Source organism: Gallinula chloropus (genome assembly GCF_964237585.1).
Source record: "Gallinula chloropus genome assembly, chromosome: 9".
Lineage (NCBI taxonomy): Eukaryota > Metazoa > Chordata > Aves > Gruiformes > Rallidae > Gallinula > Gallinula chloropus.
In genome coordinates this window covers 8,385,649-8,412,882 of record NC_140094.1, presented here as the reverse complement: position 1 = coordinate 8,412,882, position 27,234 = coordinate 8,385,649, and the positions used below count along the sequence as shown (strand labels likewise).

General features: G+C 41.0%; 2 protein-coding genes across 2 annotated transcripts; one reads left to right on the top strand and one right to left on the bottom strand.

The window, feature by feature from the left end:
- Positions 1-438: 438 nt before the first annotated feature.
- MYEF2 (myelin expression factor 2) lies at positions 439-18,259 on the top strand. The gene is made up of 17 exons (XM_084268185.1): positions 439-671; positions 4,948-5,177; positions 6,372-6,424; positions 7,656-7,663; positions 7,778-7,871; positions 8,713-8,904; positions 9,563-9,716; positions 10,116-10,165; positions 10,247-10,310; positions 10,461-10,562; positions 10,758-10,808; positions 10,881-10,949; positions 11,239-11,337; positions 14,242-14,313; positions 15,548-15,756; positions 15,872-15,923; positions 17,732-18,259. The coding sequence occupies exons 1-17, from the start codon at positions 454-456 to the stop codon at positions 17,893-17,895; spliced, it is 1,881 nt and encodes a 626-aa protein (XP_084124311.1). The 5' UTR covers positions 439-453; the 3' UTR covers positions 17,896-18,259.
- A 51-nt stretch (positions 18,260-18,310) lies between these two features.
- On the bottom strand, positions 18,311-26,863 carry SLC24A5 (solute carrier family 24 member 5; the record flags this gene model as incomplete). Its single annotated transcript, XM_084268326.1, has 9 exons — positions 18,311-18,952; positions 19,507-19,608; positions 22,405-22,611; positions 23,312-23,595; positions 24,374-24,474; positions 24,795-24,898; positions 24,988-25,071; positions 26,357-26,536; positions 26,755-26,863. 9 exons carry the CDS (start codon positions 26,861-26,863, stop codon positions 18,630-18,632), a joined length of 1,494 nt encoding a protein of 497 aa, XP_084124452.1. The 3' UTR covers positions 18,311-18,629.
- Positions 26,864-27,234: the final 371 nt, after the last annotated feature.

Sequence of the window (27,234 nt, the reverse complement as noted above, 5' to 3'; positions counted from 1 at the left end):
GGGGGCTGGCTGCAGATTAGGAGTCTGTGCGGTGCAGGGAGAAGGCCTGAGTGGGTGAGAGTTAGGGGATGCTCGGGAGGAGGCCTGAGCTGCGGGCCAGCGGTGAGAGGCGGACAGCAGCGCTTGAGGCTGAGTCCCTGCGCCCGGCCGGACCGCCGGGTCACACTGCCGAGCGGCGGCTCCCTTGGGCCGCTGCTGCTCCCTTGGGCCATGGCGGCGTCGAGCCGCTCCTGAGGCGAGAGCGCCCGCCGTGGCTGGGGCCCGGCCATGGCGACCGCGGTCCCAGCAGCCCATCGGCGTTGCCATGGCAACCCGTAAAGCCTCCTGGCGCGTCCCCTCCCCCCCGCCGCAAGCTCCGTTCTCGCGAGACTTCGCCGGCCCGGCGCGGAGAGGCCGAGGCGCTCCGGGGCCCTTTCAAACCCAGCGGTAGCGGGGCCGCGGCTCGGCCACGAAATGGCGGAGAACGACAAGCCGGAGGCTGCGGCCGCTGCCCCGCAGCGCCCAGCCGAGGATGCCGCCGCCGCCAGTCAGCCGCCGCCGCAACAGCAGCAGCAAAAGCAGCACCAGCTGCCGCCGCAACAACAGCCGCCACAACAGCCGCCGCAGGATGAGGAGGCGGCGACAGCAGCAGCAACCCAGAGCGGCGGGGGCAGCGCCAATGGCGTCAAAATGTGTGTGCGGGGCCGAGCCGGGGCGGGCGAAGGGGCGCAGCGCGGCCGGGGAAACGCGGCGATGCGGCGGGCCCGCCTAGGCCGCGGCGGGGGGAAGGTGGCCGGCCCCCTCCTCCCCCACGCCCCGCCGGGCTCCTCCCCCGCCGGGGAACTGAGTCGCTCCGGAGCTGCGCGGCCCGAGCGCGGAGCTCCCGGTGGGCGCTGGGGGACGGCCGGAGGGGCTGGGGCGGTGGGGTAGCGAGGGCATCTCCGGCCTGGTAAACTGCTGGGTGCACGGAGGGGGCCGGGAAGGAAGGTGAAGTCTCCTGGTGAAGTGGTCGGGCCGAGGGCCGGGCCTCTGCTCGGGGAGGCCGCAGGTGTTGTTGGAGTGAAAGCGCGCCGGCGGGCCGGAGGCTGCCGTGACCCTGCGGGCAGCTGCACCGGGCTCTGCCAGGCGGGTTCTCGCGGTCTGTGCTGCCCGGGTTCGGGATCCTTCCCGCGCTCGTTACTGCAGCTGCGTGTTTTGTAAAGCCTCGGAGTTAATCTTTGTTTACGTGAGAACGGTGAGATGGTCTTACAGCGATTTGCGTTTCGAAAGCGAACAACAGCCCCCACATACGTTTCGTGTAAATCGTATGTGGAATATGTGCCTTATGTTATCAGCTCTAAAGAGAACACAGCGTGAGGTAGAGCTAGAAGTACCAGCTCTAGAACAATCCCAGCCTCCTACAGGTTTCGTTGTTCTTGATGTCAGGCTTCAGGGGTCATCGTTCTTTCCATGAACTAGATTTTGGCCTCGTGTTGCTGGAATTTCAGAACCTCTTCTAATTTAATTCACACCTTGGAGGGAAAATACAATTATAGTAGACCTACTGTTGCAGTACTTCAAAAGCTGTTGAGATCTGTGAAGTTTTGACATGTTCTGAGCAGCCCAGGTCTGATACTGTTGGGTTTAAAAAATGCACGTGGGATCAAGTTCAATTTAAAGCTGGAGGGATAAAGGCATACTTCTTGCCTTTACTTGACTCCCTGTGCAATTCAAATAGCTTACAAATTATGCATTTCATGTTGCCATTAAACAGGAGTTTTATTTTTTCCCCTGGAGCCTGGCCCCCAGCTTCCAGCTCCACAAGTTATGATTGATTTCTTTTCCAGGAAGATTGCGACCCTTTTGCACTTTTGAAGCTTATAACATTTTATTGCCTTTTTGGCTTGCTACTGTTAACATGACGATTTAAATTCTCAGTGTCCCTCCTTCTGTCAGCAATTTTCTTTTTTTTTTGTCCCTCCAAAACTAATTAGAAGCAAATGAAAAATCTCAGTCATTCTGCATGGTAGAAATCACAACTTTACATTTGAAAATAATGCAGAGTTCTTGGTAATCGACTTTCAGGTCTTACTCGTTCACATGCAGTTTCTGGTTTTCCCCAAAACAGGAATGCAAAGAAGCTGTCAGTGTGCAGGTGAAATGTACTACTTAAGTATTCCAGTAACCAGGTTTGCTTAGCACTCAGATCAAACTGGAGGATGAAACCTGGTCTCAATTTAAGTTTATAGTAGTGTGCAGTGGAATCGTTCAGTGCAACAAAGCTAAACTGATCTGTGTGCTTTAGAATCATAGGTTGTGAGCTTCTTGCATTTCTGTCTCTGTTGGTATTATTTGTATGGGCACTTGGGAGCAGAGAAGTATTTATAAAAAAAATACCAGGTTTTAAGTCTTTCCTGTTGATTTATCTTGTGCTTATTATTTTGTATGCTGCTAGTTCTGTATTTATATATGGAAACCCTGTATTTTGCTTCCAAAGCTTTATGGAAGTGCAAAGGCAATATTTTTAAAAAGGTAAAAATTGCTCATTTTAATCAGTGTGGACATGCCTTTTTTAAAAATTAAAGATACTAACATAGACAACACTTTTTTAGTCCTAGAAGTCTGATAGTGTTTTCACAGACAAATATTAATTAAATATTTAAAAATACTAGTTTGTACAAAAGGTAAATAATAGAAATTATTACCGTTTTCCCTCCATTAAAATGTCAGTTCATAGTTTGTGAGGCTCTTTTTTGTGGTCTGTAAGTGACTAACATGACATTGCTTTGGATATCAAGGAGCAGGGTGACAGCTACATCCACAGAAGGATCTCTGCCCCCGGCTTGTTCACTGGCCCCCTTGGTTTTGGCAGATGAGTTTTGCAGGAAGGATTGTTATTTTAATTAATCCTCTGTTCTCAGGAGACTGGTTGTGATCCCCAGATTATATGAAGTATCTTCTTGTTTACCAAATTTAAGAGGTTATGCCAGACTGTGCTGGTTTGTACAGCCAGATCTTGTAGAGCCTCTGGATTCTGTATTTGGAGACCTGTCTCTTCCTGTGCACTACATTGGGCATGTAGGGGCTGATTCATAATCCTTTAAGCAGGAAAGAGCTTAAAAGGCTAAAGAGAATCCATTGCTCTAATCCTAAAACTGAAGGAAGAGCTCAGATTTTACTAGGGGTCTCATTGGGCAGGAGTTTTGCTTTCATGAATGGGACTGGATTGGAAGGAGCTGATCTGACTGGAAAACCTGATACTCTGCTCTTTCCCTCCCTGCTCTCCAGCTCCCAGCATTGTTCCCCCTATTTCACTTCATGACACAGCCACACAGGAGTTGTGTTGCCTCAGCGGACAGGGTGGTGTGGAGGGGGGATGATGTAGAGGGAAGCTGGAGGATGCTTGAACCTGATAATAGGTTGTTGACTTTGAACGTTTTAAATTTTACAAATACTTAGCCTGGAGGAGCATCCACGCATTTCTCACTTGTTAAACCTCTTTTAATCCACTTCTAAACACAAGGACTCTGAAGTTCATATCATATGGGTACTTCAGAATTTGGGGAAAAGTCATGGGAGAAATGTGGTTGTATTTGAATTTATTTGTCCCTGAAAAGTGCCCGAGTTTGAGTGGATAATACATTTAGCTTCATGAAAGGCTGCTTGCATGTGCTCCTGAGTGCAAGACTGCCACTTCCTTTTCCGTTAATAACTATGCAGAGAGCTGAAAATAATAATTTCAATTAATCAAAATCCATGATCTTGCCATACGTTGTGGTTCTAAAACAGAAATGTCTGTTTTGGCTAGTTTTACTTCAGAAACCTTCCAAAGTGTCAAAATGAGATAAAAATTAAGGCTTCTGAAAGGTGGGGAACGCAGCGGTGTAATTTAAGAAGGAGGGTTTGCAGTCAATCACTTTTGACAGTCCTGTAGGACATTTCCTTGTAATTGTTCTAGCACTAAAGCTGGCTTTTAAAAATAAACCTGTGTGTAAAAGTACTTTTCAAGTTTCTCAGTAACTGCTATGAGGTTTGAATTAGGGGTTGATGTGTATCTCTTCAGTAGCATCAGTTTAGTGGATTGCTTTTGTGTGGCACAATCACTGGATTGGTTCAGTTCAGGTTCACCTTATTTAAGTAAGAGTTGGAGCACCTTGATCCTCTGTTAGTATGTTTAATCCCCCTGTGACAGCACTATCAAGAGTGCTAAAGTGTGTTGAATATTTCATCTGGTTCTGTTGAAAATGTGTATTTTTATCAACACTGAGATTTGGGCTGCTTTAAAAGAACGGAAGCACATTTTCCTGCTTTTTTTCAATCTAAAAATTAAAAGATTTTACAGGGACAGCAGCCACTGTTGATAAATTTTTTGAAAGATGGAGGGCCAGTTGTGTGTTTTGTTATTGCTTCTAGTGGATAATACCTGGTGACTTGATTAGCCTTCGATGCAGAGCACACACCTGGTAACACACCTGTTTCCTCACCTGCAGCAAATTCTCATCAGGTTAAGCAATGAAAGCTTAGATGGCAGGGTTACACTGAGTGAAGCACACCAAGCCATCCCTCAGGTGAGATTGTTTCAGCTCTGCCTTCTGTGGTGAATATTGTCTAACTCAGCCAAGACTGAATAGTGAAAATATTGAAGCAGCAAAGCATGGATGGTGTGGCTTATTTTTCAGCTGAGACACCGTATTTTGATACTTGTAGTAGTTTCGTAGTACCATCTTGCTGCGTCTTGACAGACAGAATGGAAATGGAGTGAGTAAATCTATCATAGCATTATTTTGGGTTCTGGACAGAGCAGTGTATTTTGGAACTAGGCTGGTAATGCAAATTTATGTTTCCTGGTTTGAAAAGCAACTTTGTATGTCCTGCTAGTCCTAATAGCATAGGAGGTATGCAGCTGTATATCTAGGAGGTGTAATAGTCCAATGTATCACCACAAGACTAATATTTCGTTGGGTTTTTTGTTTGTTTGATTTAATGTAGGGATAACGATGAGACAGCAAAGGAAGAGAAAGCCCCTGCGAAAGAAAAGTATGTTGCAAAACCAAAGGCAATCCCTTCTCTTGGAAACAAGAATAGATTCCACCCCTATTCAAAGGACAAGAGTGCAGGCGCTGCGGAGAAGAAGGCTGTCAATCGCAATAGAGTTTTTATTAGCAACATCCCATATGACATGAAGTGGCAAGCTATTAAAGATCTCATGAGAGAGAAAGGTAACTTACTCCTTATAATACACTTTGCATAGAAAGGGGTAGAACTCAAACACAACGTGTATGTCCTTTGAGCCACACAGATTTGATTTGACTTTTTTTTTTGGCCTTTGCTCGGTACATCTATCTCCCTTCCCCCTCTTTCATCTGAGACAATTGCATTGCAGGGTAGGATGGGTAAACCAAGTGCTTATAATCTTCTGCTATTCTAGTGTGACAGTAGAGAGTATATGCATGACCTCATGACTTCTTAAAGAGATTGTGTTTTGTCTAGTTGTAGTTTCTGTAGATTTTTAAGGGTGATTTTATTCAAGCAACACATTTAGTGTGTTAACGTGAATAATAAAGGACGTCTTTCAAAAGTTGTTTTGTATTTCTTTGGTGGAATCTGGCTGTGGAATTAACTTTGTCTGCATTGTCACTACTTCCATGACTGTTTGTCTGGAGATTTGTATTAAAAGCTTGTTACTTGTGTTGCAGTTCTGATAGAGTAATCTTCCTACCCCGAACGTTTTTATTTTAAGTTTGGGGTAAAATAACTTTATATATGAGTTATGTAAAAAGTTAGTTTTGTGTTTTCCTTGAAATAAATTGATTCTTCAAAAGTAATGCAAAGCACACTTGGCTTGTAGGCTGTGAAAAATGCCAAAGCCCCCTTTCTGTAACTGCTGGTTTATCTGTTGTAAGGTGACGTGACTATTTGATTGGGTTATTTACTGAAACTTCTACTTTAGAAAGTGAGTGGCTTGCTGTGAAATACTTGATTTGGTTATTATCGAAGGCAAACTTATGATTGAAGACATTCAGGTAGAAAGTCACCTTAAAACAGGTGTTGTGAGTAGGATGATATATGTTAACACTTTCCAGTGAACGTTGACGTTTCATTTGTTAGGTTAAGGGACTGTGTATATCTGAATTTGTTCACCAACTATATCATACTGGCCAAAATATGATCTGTAGTATGAATTAGGTTAAATATAGTTGTTTGTTCTTAGCTTTTGAGAATGTGGCTGCTGCATATTTCTGAAAATTAGCTAAATTACATAGCCATTGACAGGAGGTCTGTTGGTCTGGTTTTGATTGTTGGTGAATAATAGGTGCTTCTCTGTAGAGTTGTGCACAGGGGCACAGTAAAGAAAGATACTGGTGTTTAAATGCATTGTCTCTTGGTATTTTCCCTTTGTATGTCTTATGTAGTTGGTGAGGTTACATACGTGGAGCTGTTTAAGGATGCTGAAGGAAAATCAAGGGTAAGTGCCGTGGGCAACAATCTGCTAGAGGTTTAAAAGTTCCTCAGCAGTTTTATTTTTGTATAATACCTGTACCAGTTTTTGGAAAGTAAGTTTCATTTTTACACTGATTTTCATTAAGGTAGCCTTGAGGATTCTCTGTTAGAAGTAGTCTTGACCCTTTCACACAACTCAAAGTAGCTGGCTGGAAAGGACAACATACTTCTGTAAATGTTAACAAATGGCATTTACTTAATTCTTTTTAGCAAACATCTTTGTTTTGGTACAAGTCTGTTTCATACAAAGGACATCCAATAAACCTGATTTTATTTCAATTCTGTTAGCAGTATTCTCTTCTTGGGCCAATGAGTATAAAATGTTAGCTAAGAATATACTGTTTGAAGTGCCTGATTTGACAGCTTTGCAGGGTCTTTGCTTTCTTAAAACTAAACGGATGGAGATGGTTGGTAGCCAATAAGAGTGCCAGCAATGAGGCACTAAGAGTGAAGATTGTTAAGGCTCCTTTGTCTTCATAAAAATAGTCAGAAGTTTCTCTCATAGTAGCTCTGAACCTGCAGTGAGAACATGAGCACTGCGGGTTTGAGTTTTAACTGAGGTTGTATCAATTGTTGTAAATGACTTCAATGCTTGTTAAAATCCAAACATGCTGTCAGCTTTGCTTTTCTTAAAGCAATCTTCAACTTTTTTCTTTATTAGAAGGATTCTGGTGCAGTCAGTAAAGGTTATTTTCTTACAAAGTAATGTCTCAGTTATCACTGAGGAGGTAGGCAGATTCCTTGTTCATTGTGCTGGTATAGTTGATGTAGGTAGATTTGAATTTCGTAGGCACTGGGCAGCTTTTACTGACATGATGAGTGTTTTGATCGGTTTTGGTTAAGTTTTGGGTTGTTTTTCTTTCCACCCTTTTCCCCCCACCTCCTCTCCCCAGTTGACCTTACATGGATCTGTGTGGCATTTTTTCAATTCTGGTTTGGCTCAAATAGAATAAATGATAATGTATTCTCTTGCATTTGAAAGGTATGTATGTTCAGAAAGTAGGAGAAATTCAGATTGGCTACCAGGAAAGAGCATGTATTACGGATTTTGAAGCCGAAAATAACTTGAATAGTTATTTACCAGTGAGCTGGGATCTTTAACTGGAATCTTAAATGCTCTATCATATGTGCTGACTGACGGCTTTCTCTTTGTTTTTTTCCTCTTCACATATGATGACAAATCATCGTGGATGTAGGGTTGTGGGTAAGTTTTATTTTTCTGTGTGTGTAGAAACACACTACTATCCAAATATTCTGTTAATTTAAAAAACATTTGAAACTTTATTTTAATACTGTAAATGTTTTGTTCCCTCTAAAGTGTGGTTGAATTCAAAGATGAAGAATTTGTTAAGAAAGCATTAGAAACTATGAACAAATATGATCTTAGTGGAAGACCCCTGAATATTAAAGAGGTATGGTTTTAATTTGAAATAGTGAAGATGACAGTAACACTTTTTGATCATTGTAGCTGTGTAATTTCCAGTATAATTTTATTTAACGCATTCATAATGGGCTGAAGTACCTGCTGGCTTGTAGAAAGTCTTGATACTATGCCATGCAAACTGACAAAAAATCTGTCCTAAAGCCCGAGTAAGCTAATGCTATTTTTCTTTAAAACAGCTTCATATTCTTACCTTGGTGTCATTAGGAGGTCTTGTCCAACCTAAATTAGTCTATGTTTGCGTTGCTGACCTGCTTGGATATATGACGCATGATGAGCTGAGTATCAGACTACTACATGTGTGCAAAAAGTGGGGCTGGAAGTAGAGAACTTACACTGACTGGGAAGAGGAATTAATGTCAGCATTTCTATTGTAGTGCTGTAGTGTATGACAGTGTCTGATGCAGTTCTTTTTGTCCTGTTACAAGTTTAATAACGGTATTTATAAATTAAAAAAAACACAACCTAATTAAATTAATTCAGTTCTTGGAAGAAGGTGCTAGACTGACAGTCCTTTAGATTGAAATCTTTTCTACTTGTCCATAGGCTAGGTACAGCATGTGAAGTGGCAGTGCACGCTTCCTCAACAAGTGCTTTGCCAATATGCCTCAACCCTCATCTGAAAGGACCCACCTCTAGAGGTGAGGGAATTAGGTCTCCATGCTAATTCAGTTCTTGATCCCTCTGACATGGACAAGGATATTAGTTGCTAATTTTGATGGGTTTATGTAGAATTTCAAATAGTACCTTTTTGTTTGTTGCTAGTCCTCCTGTTGATGATTAACTTGGTTGTATTTTTGCCCGTGTTTCAGGATCCTGAAGGGGAACACGCGCGTAGGGCATTACAGCGTGTAGGAGGACAGTTTCCAGGAGGACATGGACCTGATGTGGCACCTGGAATCATGAATTTGCCGCCTTCTATTCTCAATAATCCAAACATTCCTCCTGAGGTTATCAGTAACTTGCAGGCAGGCAGACTTGGGTCCACTATTTTTGTTGCTAATGTAAGTTTAAAACGCTACTTTATAATTGTAACGGTTGATCTTTGTAAATCATCTCCTATTCTTGCATATTTCAGTTTTAATACAAAGAGGAAAATGGAAATTAGTGCACAATTAATATAGTCAACTAAAAATGCTGGGTATGCATTCAGATTTTGGACATGAAAGATGTTAAATTCATGAGGCTGACATGCGCTTTTAATTACTGCATGATCATCTCTTGATTTAAAAAATGTTTTCTATATCTTTTGCTATCTATTTATAATTGCATTTCTTAATTAAATAGACACTTCATCTTGCCTAGTTATTGTAGGCTAATTTAAAATGTTATACTTGTTGGGACTTTTAAGTTCTTTATTTGAACAAAAGACTGTGTCTGCAAGGGGATGCAGGAGTCCAGCTGCTCTTGACAAGAACCCATCCATTTCTCAATGCTAGTATGCTAATTAAAGTAAAATAAATGTGCGTGGCATAAATTGTTGCTTTTAGTTGACATGTTTGGACTTAGTTTCAGTGTGTGTATATTGCAAAATCCTGGCCGTCTACATATGTCAAGCATTTTGTGGAGCTGAAGAGTTACAAAAATGCAGAAAACCTTTTCCAAATGTAATTGCAGAACAGACATGTGCACTGACATCACTAATGTGTTTCTGTGTGTAAGCTTGACTTTAAAGTTGGCTGGAAGAAACTGAAGGAGGTATTCAGCATTGCTGGAACTGTAAAGCGTGCAGACATCAAAGAAGATAAGGATGGCAAGAGTCGAGGCATGGGAACAGTTACCTTTGAGCAAGCAATTGAAGCTGTTCAAGCAATATGTATCCTTGGCTTTGAAAAATAGTTGGTCAAATACGGATTAGTCTTCAAGGGCTTCTGCTAGCATAGTCTTGCAAATGGTGTTTATGTGCCTTGTAGCTGGTGTGTAGGGACTAGATTGTGTGCAGATTGCAGTTTTTGTAATAGTGACTGAGTTTACTGCCTGAGTCTGAAAAGGTGTTTCTGATAATGTTGGACAAGATAAATATATGTGGGAATGTGACATGGGACTAATGTGGCTTGTATATTCTCTTCTGGCCTTTGAATTGGCATTCTAAAGATTAGGTAAGGAAAGGCAAGACTCTGAAAAATGGTATGGAAAGAATTAGCGATTACAGTGATTCATCCAAAGTCGTTAAATTATCTTCTGTAGTTCGGTTCCTTGACTTGGATTTCTTCAGCTATGTTCAATGGGCAATTCCTTTTTGATAGGCCCATGCATGTAAAAATGGTAAGTTGCTTATGTTTCTTTTTTATGTGTTCTGCCAAAATGTTGGAAGGATTATAATGTAACAGCCTTGGTTTTTATCAGGATGACAAATCAATTCCTCATGAAGATTTCCGTGCCACAGACAGCAAAACTTCACAGTTACCTCGTGAGTACACACTGTTTCCTACTCCTTGCACTTAATATGTGTTGATGTTGAGTCCCAGAACAGTTTAGTAGTAGTACTTCTGCTCACTGTGGTCTCTTTATGATACAGAAGACATTCTTTATTCTAGTGATGCTTATTTTTGTTTCCAAGGTGGACTTGGTGGCATTGGTATGGGACTTGGACCAGGTGGACAGCCCATTAGTGCAACGCAGTTGAGCATGGGTGGTGGAATGGGGAGCATGGGTCCAGGAGGTAAATCTGTGTTTTACCTTTTTATGTTTTACAGAGCTTTAAACTTAAGATCCTCATTTCTCTGGAGGAATGATTTACTCCTGACAAAGCAGGCCTTGTGTAGTGTGCTTTTGAGATACTAACTGTTCCTGCATTTTTGAACTTACTTTGGATGTTACCTGTCTTCTAAATGGTGTTTGTCTTTTTGGTTTGAAGGTATGGGCATAGATGGTCCAGGATTTGGCGGAGTGAACAGAATGGGAGGCGGTACGTGCAGTGCAGTTCTTTGCATTAGGTATTTTTTTTAATATTGTATGGAAAACACTCTTTATTTTACAGGACTTGCTGGATTCCGTGGAATGGAAGGAATGCCCAATATGGGAGGATTTGGAGTGAACAGAATGGGAGGTAAGGTGAACACTGTTCCTCTATGTGTAACAAGTTTGCTACTATTTATTTATTAAAAGCCCCTTTAGGGATGCATCCTGTAGATGAGTCCAAAGGAAATACAGTGACAGTGGCATGAGTGGAGGCATAGGAACTGGCATGGGAGTTGAGTATTTAGTAGGTGCTTCTGGTTTGTGCATTAAACCCACTTCTATTTAAACAAGCATCTGTGAAACAAGTTGTGGTGTATGAACTTCAGCTTAGCTGTGTGTTACAGAGTATTTCTGGGTTTTTGCTTTGTTCTCTACAGAAATGTTCCGTGGTGGAATGGGAGGAAACATGGACAGAGATTTTGGTCGTAGTGACATGGCACTGAACCGTGGTTTTGGAGATTCTTTTGGAAGAATGGGTATGGTAGCTGTTACATTTCCTGTGGCAAATTACAATGTAGTGTTGGAAGAGTTTTACTAGAGAAGAGGAGGCCTGGTTTAATTTGGTCATCTTCCTCTGTCCCCTCTCCCCCAGTCAGTCACTGCTGTAAGGATGCAACCTGAGTATTCATTATAGCCATTGCTTAGGATGGAGGTTCAAGTGTGGTGGGTGTTTTTTTCCTTCTGTAAAATAGAATAACAATTTGAGGAAAGCATTTAGCATCCTGTTGAGGTATTGAATCTTTTGGGTATTACAGTACATGTTTCTGGTAATCCTGAACAAGCTGCCTGTATACCAGTTTGTAACTTCTAGGACCCTGCTTTTGCAAATGCATTCTGGAAAACTGTCCTAACTGCAAATCAGGTAGCATTGGATAGGAACAGTGAATTTTGGTGCCCTCAGTTTTTTTCCTGCCTTTTGAGCTCAAGCAGTTTGGAATGGGATTTATTTGCCTCTTCTGTAACTGCACCAGCTTTGTTCATAGATTGTCTTGTTCACAGAGCTTGTTGCTTTTGGGTTCCCTCAAATTAGGTATTTTTCCGTCTTAAGAGGCCTGGAAGTAGTTAACAGTACAGTGCAGTTTGTTACTATGCTGTTACCTGGATTAATGCATTATAGCAAAACAAGTTTTCTTCCCCTTCCTGCCCATTTTTATCCCTTTCCCCCTCCCTTAATTCCCCACTGTGAAAGAGAAGAGCTGCCAGTTCATCTGGTCTAAAATGTTGTGTTTTTTTGTTTTATTATTTAATTTGGTCAAGTCGTAACAAAGGGTGTTCTCTGCTTCTCTTCAAGCAGTGGCAGTTTGGTAGAAGTGATAAGGTAACAGGCTTGCCAGTTGAGTTACTCTTAACGTCTTGCAATTAATGTCTTAGAAATAAAATGTGTGCTTTCACTCTGTTTACTTACAACATAAAATAAGCATCTTTTCCTAAAGAAAATCTGATTCCACCTCAATTATAAATGTTCATACAAGCAATAGACTTCTGAGTCTTCTGGTAAGACATGTTGGTTTTGAACGTGGCCGCTATGAGAAACTGATGTGGGAGTCAGTCATTCATGAGATCCAGCAACCTTCAACTTGAAACCTGCCAGCAGTCTTACCATTTAAATGCGGTTTTCCAACTATCCTTAAATAATGGAAAGAAATTGTAGGGATTTACAAATAATGTAGTTAATTGATGTTGTGTTTAATCAGGGGAGACTCTAATGTATTTGTTAGAGTATTTTGGTTAATAGTATCTTAAAGGAAATGCTGTAAGTGCCTTTGGCTTTAGTAACTTGCCAGGCTCAAGGAGGGCAACTAAAGACAGTCTTTGAGCTGTGACATGAATTAGTGCAAATCAGGATGCTTGATTTGCAGGAGAACCATTGGAATTGCTATTTAAGTTGCCAAGATTTAAAAGTCTCAAAAAAAACCCAACAACCCCAAAACAAAAAACAAAGGTGGTATCATAGAGCATCTCTGAGCATATAGTTTTTTGTTGGTGAAAAGCCAGTAGGGAAAAATGTACTGGTAAAGGATATCTCTTAAGGTCAGAAACAGATGAAGTCTTACTTATTAGGTTTATTTGAGCCTTCAGTTTTGGTGTGGGCTGGGTTTTTTTGTGGGTTTTTTGAAGTGCATCATAGGCTGTTGGAGATACTTTTTTCCCCTTTCATAAGAAAGTGGGTGTCACTGGGGTGCACTCACAAACAACTAAGGTTTTCTAGCTTTGAAAAAGTCAGGTGTTTGTTTTATCTTCACAATTCCTTTTGAGGGCAAAACCCAGTCATGTTGACAGCAATCTCAAGATTTGACTTGGTGTTTTATTGCAAGACCATCTGTGGCCTATGAAATAACTATTTAGATCTTCCTCATAGGCAAACCGTTGGCTGAAGTACGTGGAGCAGTCCTGCTGGTGTTGAAAATTGATAGGGCTTTGGCTGTTTTTTTTAAACAGGTTAGTCCATGTTTTTGAGGTATAGGTATGGCCATGACAGCATGTCATCAGAAAGGAGACAAGCATTTCCCACTAGAAACTGGTTTTAAAACAGTTGTTTCTGTTTGAACTGTGTGGAGAAAACAAATCCAAGGGAAGACTCAGCAGTGGTGGTTTTTTATGCTAGACACCATTGTTTTAATACCCAAGACAACAGTTACTGATGAGTTTTGCCATCAGTAAAAACTGCCCTATTTCTTCTAGAAATGAAAATCCAGCAAGAAACATGCAGCTGTCAGTTACACTCTGTTCTCCAGTGACAGGAATGTAGTTCTGTTGAGCTTCTGCAATTCTAGAAGTTCCTTTGGGATTACTTTCCTGAATATTAGTGCTTCAATGCAAAGAGTTGTTTTTATCCCACTCCAGATTTGGTCTCTGATAGCATTCTGCCAAACAGCTTTTATTAGGCATCGATTCCCTTTCTTCCCTTTTCCCCACCAAATTCTTTCAATTGATTCTTCATGTGCAGTAGAGAGAGACTCTGGGAGAGCAGCCTCTAACTTTTGCATTGGTTTCTTCAAAAAAAAATGGGAGAAACTAGAGCACTTCTGTACCAAGCAGTTCAAATAAGATGAACCCATCAGTTTTGAGGCTGCTCTTCTGAATGTGGGAAGTGGCTCATTTAGTTTTAAGAAGTTTGTGCTGTTGGCAGACTGTCAGAGGGGAAAAGAGCTAGAAAGAAGTAAAAGTAGCTTAAATCCCATAATAGGGGAGAAGGAACTAATATTTGTAGACGTTTTCTGTTTAGTTTGAATAATGAAAGCACAGGTTATAAAGTATTCTGTAGAAAAGAATTGCCAGGTAACGTTGAGTCTAGTGCACTTGTTCAGTGTGTGCTTTGGTGTTGTCACTAACTGCTGGTGGTTTCAGTGTGTATCACTTAATTATTTTTCTCTGTTTAGGTGGTGCAATGATTGGTGTCTTTGCAGGAGGAATGGGAGCACCTAGCATGGGCCCAGTAAGATCTGGAATGAGTAGGTTAACAACTTGTTTCAATAGAATGTAAACGCATCGGCAGTGTAATGATACAGTGTACATGTAACTGTGTTGGAGGATTTTGTGATAGTGTAGTGTCTGCCAGTGCTGAAAGAAGTAGAATTCTGTTGCATGTGACTGCAAGTCTAATACCCCAAAAGAACAGCTTTAAAAAGTAAAAGTTCAGAGGAAACTTGCTAATATGGTCTTTGCTTTAATCTTGTTTTTGAAATGGTTTTAACTCCTGATTTGGAGGGAGAAGTGATTCAAGTAAACTTGTGCTGAAGGAAAAAAAGACAAATAGGCACAGTTATTTGTGTCAGCTTTGTGAAGCTGAACTTCAGTAATCTCTTACCATTGGAATAAAAAAAACAACCTGGAATTTCAGGTTATCTCTCAGTTTAATTTTGTGCAAAGCTCCGGTACTGAGTTTGTATTAAAACAAATGTCTGAGTTCCTCAGGCTAGAACAGATGAAAAACTAAAATCTTGCTCATGGCAGCTGTGAGAGGCATAAGGCTTAAAGAGAGAAGGTCCCTCATGAATGATCTCGATAGTTTTGCTTTACGTGAATTTTTCATTGTGGCCCCAGAAAGATTGTAATAGGATATTGGAATGCCATTGGTCTTACATGATTGTATATTGTATGAAGAACTATTTCATTGCATGTATCATAGGAAAGTGCATGCTCCTCACAGTACTTGCAGCAACGTCTGTTCTCTGCAAAATATGGCTTCTCTAGAAGATTCTGTTAAATGTGGGTATTGGCTGCATTAAATAAAGCTGAATGTAAGTGCAGGGAGCAAAATAAACAATAGCACATATGGTCGAGTTATCTGTATCTTGACATTGCCACAGTTATTTACTTGATCTCTTTTTTGTACAGGGTTTAATTTTTATTAATTAAACTGGACAGCCTTTAAATCTTAATTCATGTGTTCAGCTTTTTACTGCATTAGATGGCGTGACTAATAGCTTGATGCAGTTTGGTTTTTACTTTTATTTTAGAACTGACACTTTGTATCTTCTAATACTTTGCCTTAAAGTATTAGCCATGCTGTTGGATAAATCACTCTGTGTGTATGAAGTTATGTTTTATATTACAGCTGGTTTATTAAAGTTATTTTTCTCCTGACACAAAAGAATTCATTATTTATCTTTTTTACAAAGTACTTATGCATTTCTTACTAAAAAGATATTTTTTATTTTATTCTCCTTTTCTTTATCTGTGTAGGTGGTGGAATGGGTGGTATGAACAGTATGGCTGGAGGAATGGGAATGGGGATGGATCGGATGAGTTCTGGTTTTGATCGAATGGGACCAGCTATGGGTGGAGGCCTGGACAGGAACATCGATATCGATCGAGGGTTTGTGCCCGGCCCCATGGGAAGTGGCATGAGAGAGAGATTAGGCTCTAAAGGCAACCAGATATTTGTGAGAAATGTAAGCATTTGAATAATAGAAATCATGAGCTTGTTTTGTGTGCATGTTTGACTGCATGCTCTTTTTCCTTTGCAATACCTTGTGATTAAGAATGGGCTTTTTTTATTTATTTTAGCTTCCTTTTGACTTGACCTGGCAGAAGCTAAAGGAGAAATTCAGTCAATGTGGTATGTATATTAATCTGATCCCTGCTGAGGGCCATCGACTTCATGTCTTATGTGGTGTTCTTTAGGTCAGGACAGAAAGACAAGGTTGTTGCCCTATCCCGAAGAATAGTCTGTCTAGCTAGTCTTTCTTACTTCCCCCAGCTTTCCTGAGTTTTATACATAATTTTTAGGCATGACATAACATATGAGACCTAGGTACAGTATGGGCTGTGTTGACTCGCTGAGTGATCAGCTGCTATAAACTTTGACCCATTCAATTAATAAAATTAGTCTTTGAGCTTTTTTTTTTTTAAGAGAAGGTTATCATGTATCTTCTGGCCAACACAGTAGCATTTAGTCTGAGACAAATGCATGCAGGGACCTGGACCTGTCCAGGTGATGCATTACTTCAAGAAACAGCGCTGCATCAAATCAGAGTTAGTAATTTTGCCAAAGTGGCAGATTGTTTTTATGCAAATAGGTGGTCCCTATTAGCATATTTGCAGGCTGTAGGGCTTCTCTTTTATGTTAAGAAATAAAAGCCCTTTCTATGTAAGATAAAGGATTGCTACAACTATCCAATCTTTTTATCTAATTCAGAAAAGTTGTCTTTTCACAGAAGTGAATGAAAAATGAAGTAGAAATACATGATTGTTTTGTTTTGGAACACACCTTCAGAAGAGAAAGCTTTAACTGAATTACAGGATTGCTTTTCTTATTTTGGAGACAGAAAAAACAAATAATTCAAAACACTACTGATACCTAAGACAGTCTTCATACAGCTATTTGCAGATTTTATATAAATGAGAACTCTCAGTTCATCAATGAAAAATTCTCAGGTCTTCACGTTTTGTAGCTGGAAGATGCAGCAAAACAGGTTCTCGTTTTGTAAGTCTTAACTGTTTGGGCCACTTTCAGATAATTCATTATTATTCCCATTATCTCATTGGCAACTAACAGATGTAGTAATTGTTGAATTGTTTTTTAAGAATTAAAAGCACAAATACAAGGAAGAGAGTGTTTTCTTGCCAGTATCATAAGGAAATATGAAGACCGTGTCCCCATATGTTCAATTTCTTTCACTGAAAGGCCAGTCTTCTGCTATATGCTATTTAAAAAAAAGAAGCTAAGTGTTTTAGGGAAAAGTTTCTTGTTCCTGGTGGCATTTGGGGGCTCAGGAGTGGTGTGCTACAACAGACCATACGCAAAAACTCATTAGCTCCAGGCACTGGACATTCTCTGAGGTACCAAGGCATCTACATTAAAATGTTGCCTCTTGAGTTGAGTGTTCAGGCTCAAGAAGACACTGCAGGAATTGAATAGTGCAGGAGACTTTTCCAGCACTCCTGGCCTGGTAACCGTGCTATTCTAAAGGCTCTAAGTTTGCTCAGCAGCTTTGTCACAGAATTGCTTGATGGCTGTGATTGCTTGCTGTGGTGCTGTGATGAGCATGGTGCGTTGGACTACAGTTCAGTTAATGCCTGTCAGTAGTTGTGCCTCTGGCAGTGTCTGCAAATGGAACACAGAACTTCCCCTTAGCCTCATAGGGCACTTTGTTTAAGCCTTGAGGTGAACTGCAGGCAGACGTCCTCTTACACTAGTGAGAAGGAAAGATGTGAAGTAACAGGAGTTAATTTGGATTCTTCGCTGCTGTTTTGGCCTGTGTCATCTTCCCTGAATGACTGAATATGCCATCAGCCTGAAAGTGCTAATTTCCTATATCCCTTTAGACTATATTTAAAAATGCTTTTTTATAGCTTCTGATGAGTTGTTAAAGTTGTTAGTGCACTGAAGATTTGAAATAACTGCTGTTTAACTTATTTATTCAGGTCATGTAATGTTTGCAGAAATAAAAATGGAGAATGGAAAATCAAAGGGCTGTGGAACAGTCAGATTTGACTCACCAGAATCTGCTGAAAAGGCCTGTAGGATAATGAACGGCATAAAAATCAGTGGCAGAGAAATTGATGTACGCTTGGATCGCAATGCATAACTTAAAACTGTGTGTTCAGGAACATTCCTTTGTCTGTTTAGCTTCTCTATCCTAGTAAGTCATTTTTAGTAACATTGTATGATTACAAAAGCTGTAAAAAAGAACTTTTAAATCCCACCAGCCTTTAACAGTATAGTGTTTAATATACTGTGATACTTGTTAACGGAATCTTACTATGTTTGGTTTTTAAAGACAATTTGCCTGATTTTTGTTGGTTTTTTGTTTTGTTTTTTTTTTAGAGGCACTGAGCACCTGCAGGTCTCTCTAGACCATGGAAGCTCTGGATGCTCAGTGCCTTTGGAAAATTAGGCCAAGTGTCTCTAGTCATTCAGTTTAAATGAATGGTTATACTGTTTTTAATAAAATAAGCCATTTTCTCTGTTAATCTCAAGATTGCATAGTGGGATTTGTTTAGTGTTTTCTGATTTTTATTTTTTTCTTCCCCCAGCGTGTATCAACATTGTAATGTAAAAACTAGATGTCTTTTTTCAGAATTTTGTTTTTATGTGTGTGTTGTAGTCATAGTGTAATTCTTGACTCTAAAAGAAAGGGCTCCAGTTAGGCTGTGATGTTTTTGTTCTACTTAATATTACTTTAATGACATGGCTTAGTTATGTAAATAAGATTTAGAGCCCAACAGGAGTTTTGATTTTATTTTTTTTATTTTGGCTAAATGAAGAAACTGGTCATTCTCTCCTTTTATTTTTTTTCATCAGTAGAATCACCAATTAAAACTAGTTACCACAGACTCTTGTAGGATTGTTCCCTATGATGCCAAGTTCATATAAAATTGATAATGTAGTAAATACTAAGTACAGTACAAGACAAATTGCTCCCAATTTTTTATCTATCTTCCAGCCATTTAAGTGAACTGCTAGAAAAATAAAAACAACAGAACAGATAAGAGAAATGGCTGTGTATGTCAAACCACTGCTGTTCACTTCTATGGGTCCTGATGTATTTATGAAGGCAGTTTTTATAAACCAGGGTATTCCCAAACATAGCATATCAAAGACATTGGATCCTACAATGTTAGACATAGCCATATCTCCATTTCCTGTAAAAGAAGAAATACATGTAAGTCTGCTTAATTGTATTGTATGAAATTGCTGGCTGTTTTGGAGGAACAGACTGTCAGCCCTCAGTTTCTCACAGAGCACCCTTTTCATTCAGGCTTTTCATTGAAAGAGCTATAGTCAGGATTCTACAGACCATGGTTTTGGGTACTACAAGCATTAAGAAAGTCTCCCTAAATCACCAGCATCTGCACAGTTGCACTTAAAATAAGCTAGACAGGCTATTATAAAATCCAGTCATGCTTAAAATACCAAGACCTACAGTTGTGTTTTGCTGCAAAACTGTAACACGTGATCAACAACAAACCAGTCTAAAAAAACTTCTCCAGAGTATCTCAGAGAAGTATTCTAATGTCTGAGCCACAGCTTCTTCAGGTAAGCTATTTATTTATTATTGGTAAACTTAAGCTTTAGAATCTGGAGTGACATTTGGAAGTTACTGCTTGAATTTCTGGAAGTGTTGACTAGAATTCTTTTTCTTGTAATACCTTTTAAATGCATCAATTGGATTGAATGTGAGTAGTAAAATCTTTACCTTTTTGAGCCACCAGCACACTTGCAACTGTATCTGGTACACTTGTTCCTGCTGCTAGTAATGTGAGACCCATTACTGATTCTGGAATTCCCAGTGTTTCACCTGCAGTTGACAAATAATGGCAGAAGATGCAAGTATGTTTTAAGTTTCATCCAAAGAAATTGATTTGGATTTTGTTTTGCTGGAAAAAGGATCAGTAATCGTAATTTCAAAAGGAATCTGTCAGCTAACTTGACTAAATATAAAGTGACTGGACTAAGAAGTAGTGAAAAAACAAGAACAACAAAGAAATGTCATCCTGTCTTTGTTCCTCAGTCAAATAAAAAAGGAATTATAGTAACCATATTAACAAGTTCCTCTAAGACAAGACTGGAATGTCTCCAGTGATGAAGATGGTACCAGTTACATTTTTTCTTTCAAATACAGTAGAATTTAAAATATCTAATAATTTATTCCTCCCCTCAATGTCTAGAAAATAGAAGTTTTCTATATTTTTGGCCATCTTATTGTTAGTGCTCAGAAGTCTCATGATGCAGTTCTAATCACCTTCTGTAAAGGGGGAGGGAAAACGCACATGAGTTTTCTTCAGAAGAGTCACTAAGATCATTACTACAGTCCTGTTGTAACTACATGGCTTTACCATTTCACTCCAATTAGAAAGTTCTTTTGTTGGATTCAGAAGAATGAAAATGCAGATCTCTTACGAGTTGCAAGTGCAACTGATCCTTTAGAAGTCTGAGATTCTTTAGATGAATACTGGTTTAAGTTTTGTTACTTAAAACACCATCTTATTTTTCCCTGCCTTTTGTTTTATCCCCTCGTACCCTGTAAGCATATTAATTTCTCACTTCAAATACAGGGATTCAAATCTTCAGAACTGTTTTTAGCAGTTCAGTGAGTCACAAAAGTTAGTCTGCTGAAGTATTTCCTGCCTGTTGTCAGATTACTTAGTTTTTCATACCTTTTAATTAACAAAAAGGTTTATCTTAGTATCTTTTAAATTATTTCATGCAGTGTTTTGACACTAGTAAGAACAGTTTCCTTAAAGATAAGAGGCAGTAATCTGTAAGTTAGGGCAGCAGTGCTTGCCTAGTACATACGACCTTAGTCTAGGTGAGGCCAGTAAATTCATATTTGAAACTGTTTGTTGGTTCAGAGGGACTAATGTGATCCCGTTGCAGAATTTGTACTGTTATTTATTCTTCCACCACTCCTAATATGAGAGATTTGTAGGATGAGGGACCAAAAAGATCAGCTTCTGTAAACCACCCAGGCTGGAAAATAATGGTTTGTGCCATGCAAACCAAGGTGAAAAAGGAATGAACCAGTCTTATGTACACAGCAGTAGTTTCTGGCCCTCTGAAGGTTCTAAGATAGGATCTAAACTCAGGTGAATCTCATTTTTCTTTTTATTAAATGTATCTTCTGTTTAATCTGTAGGGTTTTTTCCTGGCAACTGACCATAAAGAGAGAATGGTCTTTATCTTTCTAGTTAATTTGTGTATCAGTAGTGATATCTTGCTCTAAGTAGTCAAATTTTCTTTGCTAGTGACAAAAAGGTGTACTAAGTTAGGTTTGCTCTCAACCATCAAAATTTAGTCCCCAGCTACGATACCTTTGTGACATTGATAGACTTGTTATGCAATGAGAGAGTCTCTGAGTCACCCTGGACTTGAGAACCTGGACTTGAATATAACGTATGTGTAATTTTTAGCATTTTAACGTGTAAATAGAACATATCTGACCTAGAAGTAGTGGGCCAGAGACCCCAGTGCTGCTTGTGATGACTCTTCAAAGTGGACTAACATTAATACGCTGTTTGAATCTCCAGTGTACCTGGCTTTCATATGAATTAGTACTTTGTCTAGTAGAACAGCAATAACTTTCCTTTGAATCTTGTTTCAAAGGCTTCTACCCTTCAGACAGTAAACCCTTGCTCTTTAGATACAAGTGGAAAATTGTTTGACCAAGGAGTGAACCTGGTGGGTGTTCTATCCAGTGATCTACTAGTAATTTCTCAAAGGTTTGTGTAGGTCTGTTTCTGCACTGAACAAGGAGTTATTCATTGAACTTAGGTTGAAAATAAGTTTAGGATGCTGAACTAGCAGAATACTTGAGTAGGATTAGTGAGCTATAATGTGGAAATGGCAAACTTTGTAGCATTTCTTTCTTGTTTAGAGATTTGTTTTCTGCTTGTTCTTATGATTAAAAACTGGATTTTTCTCAAGCTGACTGGAGCAACAGTGAATTGAGAAGACCTTTAATACCTTAAGATGTTTTAAAGAGAATATTTTTACACCAAGTTCATACTCCTCTCATTTAAATGCAGTTCTGCTGCTTCGCTTTGTGATGCAGATTTGAGATACACACATCAAGAATGTTTAATAAACACATGATGCTACTGTTGAAATAACGTAGTACAAAAGTTTGAGAGGGTTTTTTTTCAGTTAATTTAATGCCAAGTCTCTTACTATAGTGTTAAGAAAAACATAGCTTTAGGGGAAAAAAAAAAAACCAAATTGATCTTTTATGGAACCCAGAACCTTTGATAGCAGTTTGGGTGGGTTCCATTTTTGTCAGACTTGAGCTTGACAAGTTTATTGCTGTATAATTGTTTCACTTCATGAAGCTGTGTCCTTTTAAATACAGGCTGTTTTTAGTAGCTATGTAAACAAATTCTTATTCATGTGATGGTAAGCAGCCTGAAGCAGCTAAACTCTAAACTGTCTTTCCTTAGATGGAAGAAGGTGGCAAAAACTAAGCAGTCAAACATTGGTTTTGGTGGTTTGGTAGTTGGGGTTTTTTACACCAAAGGCTTTTTTTACAGGAAGACGACTCTTTTTTTCAGCGATTCTCAATGGGTCGATTCTGTATAGCAGCAGCACGTTTGGTACCTACCTGCTATTGTTATCATCCACACAAGAATGTAAGTTAATGCAGAAATCCACGCTGCTGACATCAAAAATGTCACCATGAACCAATTCCTCCAAAACTGTCTTCTGCAATCTGGTATAGTCAGATAGAGTAGTGTAATAATAGGAAGGGATAACACCCACAAAATTCTCTTCATATCTGCTTCAGGCATGGTGAAGACGCTTGGACGATCTGTTGGAAGACAAAGTAGCTATTTTACATGGTAGGATTGAGTTTGAATCCATAGTGTACAGTCTGGCCTCTACTTGTGAGGATACTGGAAAAAGATTTAAATGCCCAGCACCTGCATCACACTGGACAAAACTCTGAGATCAGATGTTCTTTATTACCAGTTCTCCCCTAGTGACGTAGGGTGGATGAAAAATGACCTTTTCTAGAAAAGTTTACACAAAACGTTTATGAAGAGTAAGTACCACCTGGTGGTTTTTTGCCTAAGTGAAAAGGAAACAATCTGTGGCCATGTCACAGCTATTCCTTTACTCCTGCAGAAAGCTTATTTGAGGCTATGAACCTGCCATTGTCATAAGAAAACAGTACATTGTTGTACAGTACCACTGTGTCTTTTCAACTGATTGCATTTTGCAGGCAGCGTGGCTGGGAAGTTTCAGATGTGCACAGCAAACACTGATGGAAGTCTGCTGTTCTAACCCAACCCAAACGAGCCGCTATCCTAGCACTCCTCTAGCTTCTAACCTCACAGAAATATAACCACTCCGATTCTGCTTAATCCCAGGGAAGAGTAACTATTTACTTCAATGTTATACTGGTGTTCTTTGGTGAACAAAATCTTAGTATCTCAAAATCTACTTTTACTAGAACTGAACGAAATGGGCATGCAGAGTGCTGGAGGTGACAGTAGTAATACTTGTACCTTCAGAGATTTGATCAAGCCCATGCAAGCTTGTTGAAAGTTGAGAGTAGTCCAGCTCATCTTGAAAAATTCCGCTGTCTGTCCTTGACTGTTGACGGATTAGAGGTCCACTGTCCTCCCTCCATCCAACCAGTGGCTGCTGCTCAGCGTTCTCTTCCATAGCTTTTGTAAAACACGTACAGCAGGGACTGAACTTTTTCATGAGGTATTTGTTGATTTTAATGTCAAAACATAGTATCAGAATATAACACCCATATATCAATAATAAGGATGCACTTTCATACCTAGAATGAAAAATAGATTTTTACATAACATGTATTGTAACCCCCCCCAACTTCCTAATGCATTCAAATGGCTGGTGTAAGGAGAGAGAGAATTTGCATGAGTAGCAGAAGGAAAACACAAAAGCATCTATCTGCAATTGTATGGCTGGAGTTGTGGAAGTTCATGAGTGTCTCCATGTCTTTCAGCAGTGTGATTAATTCCCCTCCCCTGCATGTTCTCTGGGGCATCTTGCCAATTGAACACCTTACTGGTGGTTGCAGAATGGAGCGCTTGTGTGATGGTTAAACAGGAATGGTACATGCTATTTTGGGTTAGAAACTTCAGAGGCTTAGTGCTGGACCAGACTGACTTGTTGAGGTAACAGGAGTTTGTGTTGACAGAAGAGAGGTAAGACATCAGGAACCCATGATCTGCTTCTGGCAGACAAATGTTTTCTGTCTTAACAGTGATGCTATTAAAGGAAAGGCTCAAAAGGAGTAAACTATGAAGACTGAATTGCTTTGCCAAAATAATTATGATAAAAATTGTGAAGTCTGTGCAGACACACCTATGCAGATCAAACTTCAGAAATACGCAGGGTTTGAATGTTTGGGTATCAATCTTTACAAGCATTGTGACTTTCCGTGTTTTTTAAAGCCAACAGGACATTCCTTTCTCTTAGGGAACGGCAGTTCAGGCTACTTGAAGTTTGGGGGGTTGGGGTTTTTTGTTTGTTTTTCAAAATACTGTCTCGCTAATCTCCAGTCAACATGAATTCAACACTACTTGTGCTCTTACCAGTAGATTCTGTTGTCAGATATCATCGCAAGGACCGCCGCTGCGCTAACGGTGTATGCCAGGCAGTCTCTAAAGAGCGGCCAGCAGGATAGCCTCGAAACCTGCAGACCACAGATCCATTTACTTTTCTTAAACGTGTCTGTGATACTTTCACTAAGTGCTGTAAATGCTGCATCAATATGTTGTTTCTATATTCTGTAAAAATTTAAGATTCTTAGGAATGACTTAAGTATGATATTTAACAAGTTAGTGTTTTTAAAAACTTTCATAGCAAGTTATCTTAAAATGATTACATGCTGGTTTTGCTACTAAATAATAAACTTGACAGTTGTCATAGTAAGTCTCTCTTGGCTTTTGTTGGCAAATTAGAAAGGATAACCATTTGGCTCTCAGGAGCAGAACTGTCAAAGTTGATACATACCATGCTGGAAAACAGCCCACAAGCTGCAGAAATACCAAGAAGATTATAGATTGCTGATCCGAGGATGGTGCTGACACCGATATCTCCCTTGGTCACGAAGACTCCTGTAAGGAGGAAAATGACTGGTACGTTTGTTTTGGCATGCAGGGAAAAGAGTAATGGGTTCTGAGGAGTCAAACCGTGTGTCTCTTACCTAGAAAAGCAGTGACGAGCTCTGGAGCAGAGCTTCCAGCAGCCATAAAAGTTGCTCCAGCAACATCCTGAGAGAGACCAAGGCCTGATGGTAGAGCAAAAGAATTGCTAAAAAAAATAGTTCTGCAGTAGTCTGTAGCCTACGGTTTAACAGAATGCACTTTGCTGTCTTTCCTACAGTTTATACATTGATTTGAAAGTGGTAATATATTGAAAACATAGCCTTGTTTATTGGGCTAATTTATTTCTAACTATTACATAAATTGATTTAAATCCCAGAAAAGGTGTAGTGATAGCACAAAAGAGCATGAACTTAAAATGTAAGGTAGGCATATGTATGCAGGCTTAACTCTTGTTTCATGTGACGATTAATTGTGGAGAAGCTCCTTGGACTCTATAGTGGTACTGCTACATGATCTGTGTCAAGTCTGTCTGTCTTCCAGGGAAGTCCATGCTACTGTGTCTTCTCACACCAGAATAGTTAAATTCAAAACAGTGCTACTATCTTAAAACCACATTTTCACTTCATATGGACAGTGTAAGAACCTGTTTCATGAAATTTTTCACCTGGTAAGTTGACAGCCTCTTGAGATGCATCTCACTCTGTGGATCAAGTTCTGCACACTAAGAACAGGGACTTCTGTCTGGCTACAGAAAAAAGTCTGACAAATGCTTATTTATCATCAATAAAAAAATGCCAGCTCTGCAGTGATGTTTAAGCTTACATTTTCTCTAAGTGTTATGGTCCAGAGGATATTTTCCAGTGTTCAGGGATGAGTTTCCTTAGGGATTTTTTTAAAATTCTTGGCAGTGCAGCTGAACTCCTGGTCAAGACCATCTCTTAATTCAGTGGTCAGCTGAAGCTGGGGGAATTGACGCAGGCTGATTTGTGATGTTCCTTTCCTGCCTGGGTCATACCTATAGTACGTAAGCAGCAGCTCATCCTGATACTTGCTCATGACTGAGAGAAACACAGGAACTCAAGCACGGTACTTGGTCACCACGTTTCAACACCAAGGCTTTGGTTTCTTGGCTTGGTTCCCTCCCTCCTTTTTTTTTTTTTTTTTACTACTAACCTGGACATACTACTGCTTTCTCCAGAGCCATGGCATCAGTTCAGTTAATGCTAAGGAAGTTTTAAGGTTTCCCTTGAGGCGCAAGGAAAGCAAACTTTAAATAACACCTGCCCAGAGTGCAAGGGCAGCGGGGATTTGAGGGGGACGTTGGTGTGTTGTATCAACACTGCCCCTCAGTCTGGCTGTGTGGAGACTCAGCCCGGTTTTGTCTCCAGAGCACTGACGCTTTTTAAAGAGAACGTTTGGCATCAACGCGCCTGGCTGTGCAGGAGAGACCTGCTGCTGTCCACTTACACTCGCTGATGATCTCTAGAGAAGGGAGGAAGTAATCATCGCACACGATGGACACGGCCAAGAACATGTACAGGATAATAATGAAATAGATGACGACTCCTCCGTCCTTTCTCTCTTGCGGGGTAAAAAACCCGTCAGGAAACTCCGACGAAGAAGAAAGGACACAGCCCGTCCTGTTCTCTGAAAATCGAGTACACAGGGGTTACGCGGCCTCGTGCCTTTAGCTTCCGCGCTGGGTGCCCGCCTTGCGCCGATCTGCCTTTCGGGGGGGACGCGGGCAGGGCTGCAGCAGCGCTGTCCCCAAGCCGCTGCGCACCCGGGGAGGGGAGCAGAGCACCGCGCCGCGTGCGAGCGCCCCCCGCCCCGCGCCGCCCCGCGCGCCCCCGGCCGGTCCCTACCTGCGTCTACGGCGAGGGGCTGTGCGCGCGCTCCGCGCGGCGGCGGCTGCCAGGCCGACAGCGACAGCAGCACCAGCAGCGCCGCGCGCCGCCGCGCGCCCGCCCGCATCTCTCCGACCCCCGCGCGGCTCTGAGCGCGGGGCGGCGGCAGCCGGCGCCAGGGCCGGGCCGGTCACGTGAGGGCCGCGCCCGTGCCCCCGCCCGGCCCCGCCCCGCCGCGCGGGTACCGGCCGCCCCCCTCCACCCCCCCTCAGGGGCAGCGCGTGGGGGTCCCGCCGTGCCCCGAGCTCCGCGGCCAGCTCTTTCGCCTGGGGCTCGGGGGCAGCGGGCAGCACCTCCCGCGGCCGGGCCGTGCCCGAGGGGCCGGGCGGTGAGCCGCCCGCCGGCTGCCGACAGCTCCTGCTTCGTGTTCGCGGGCAGAGCGCGAGGCTTCGGCCAGCGCCGGCGCCCGCCTCGCCTGGGTGCCGAGCTAGTGCCGGG

What these genes read in the sequence shown, in the direction of transcription:
- MYEF2 (XM_084268185.1), top strand. Translation starts at nt 454, where the DNA reads ATGGCGGAGAACGACAAGCCGGAGGCTGCGGCCGCTGCCCCGCAGCGC. An exon ending in GGCCCATGCATGTAAAAATG is followed by an intron (nt 10,166 to 10,246) that starts GTAAGTTGCTTA and finishes GGTTTTTATCAG; the next exon opens with GATGACAAATCAATTCCTCA. An exon ending in GGGGAGCATGGGTCCAGGAG is followed by an intron (nt 10,563 to 10,757) that starts GTAAATCTGTGT and finishes TTTGGTTTGAAG; the next exon opens with GTATGGGCATAGATGGTCCA.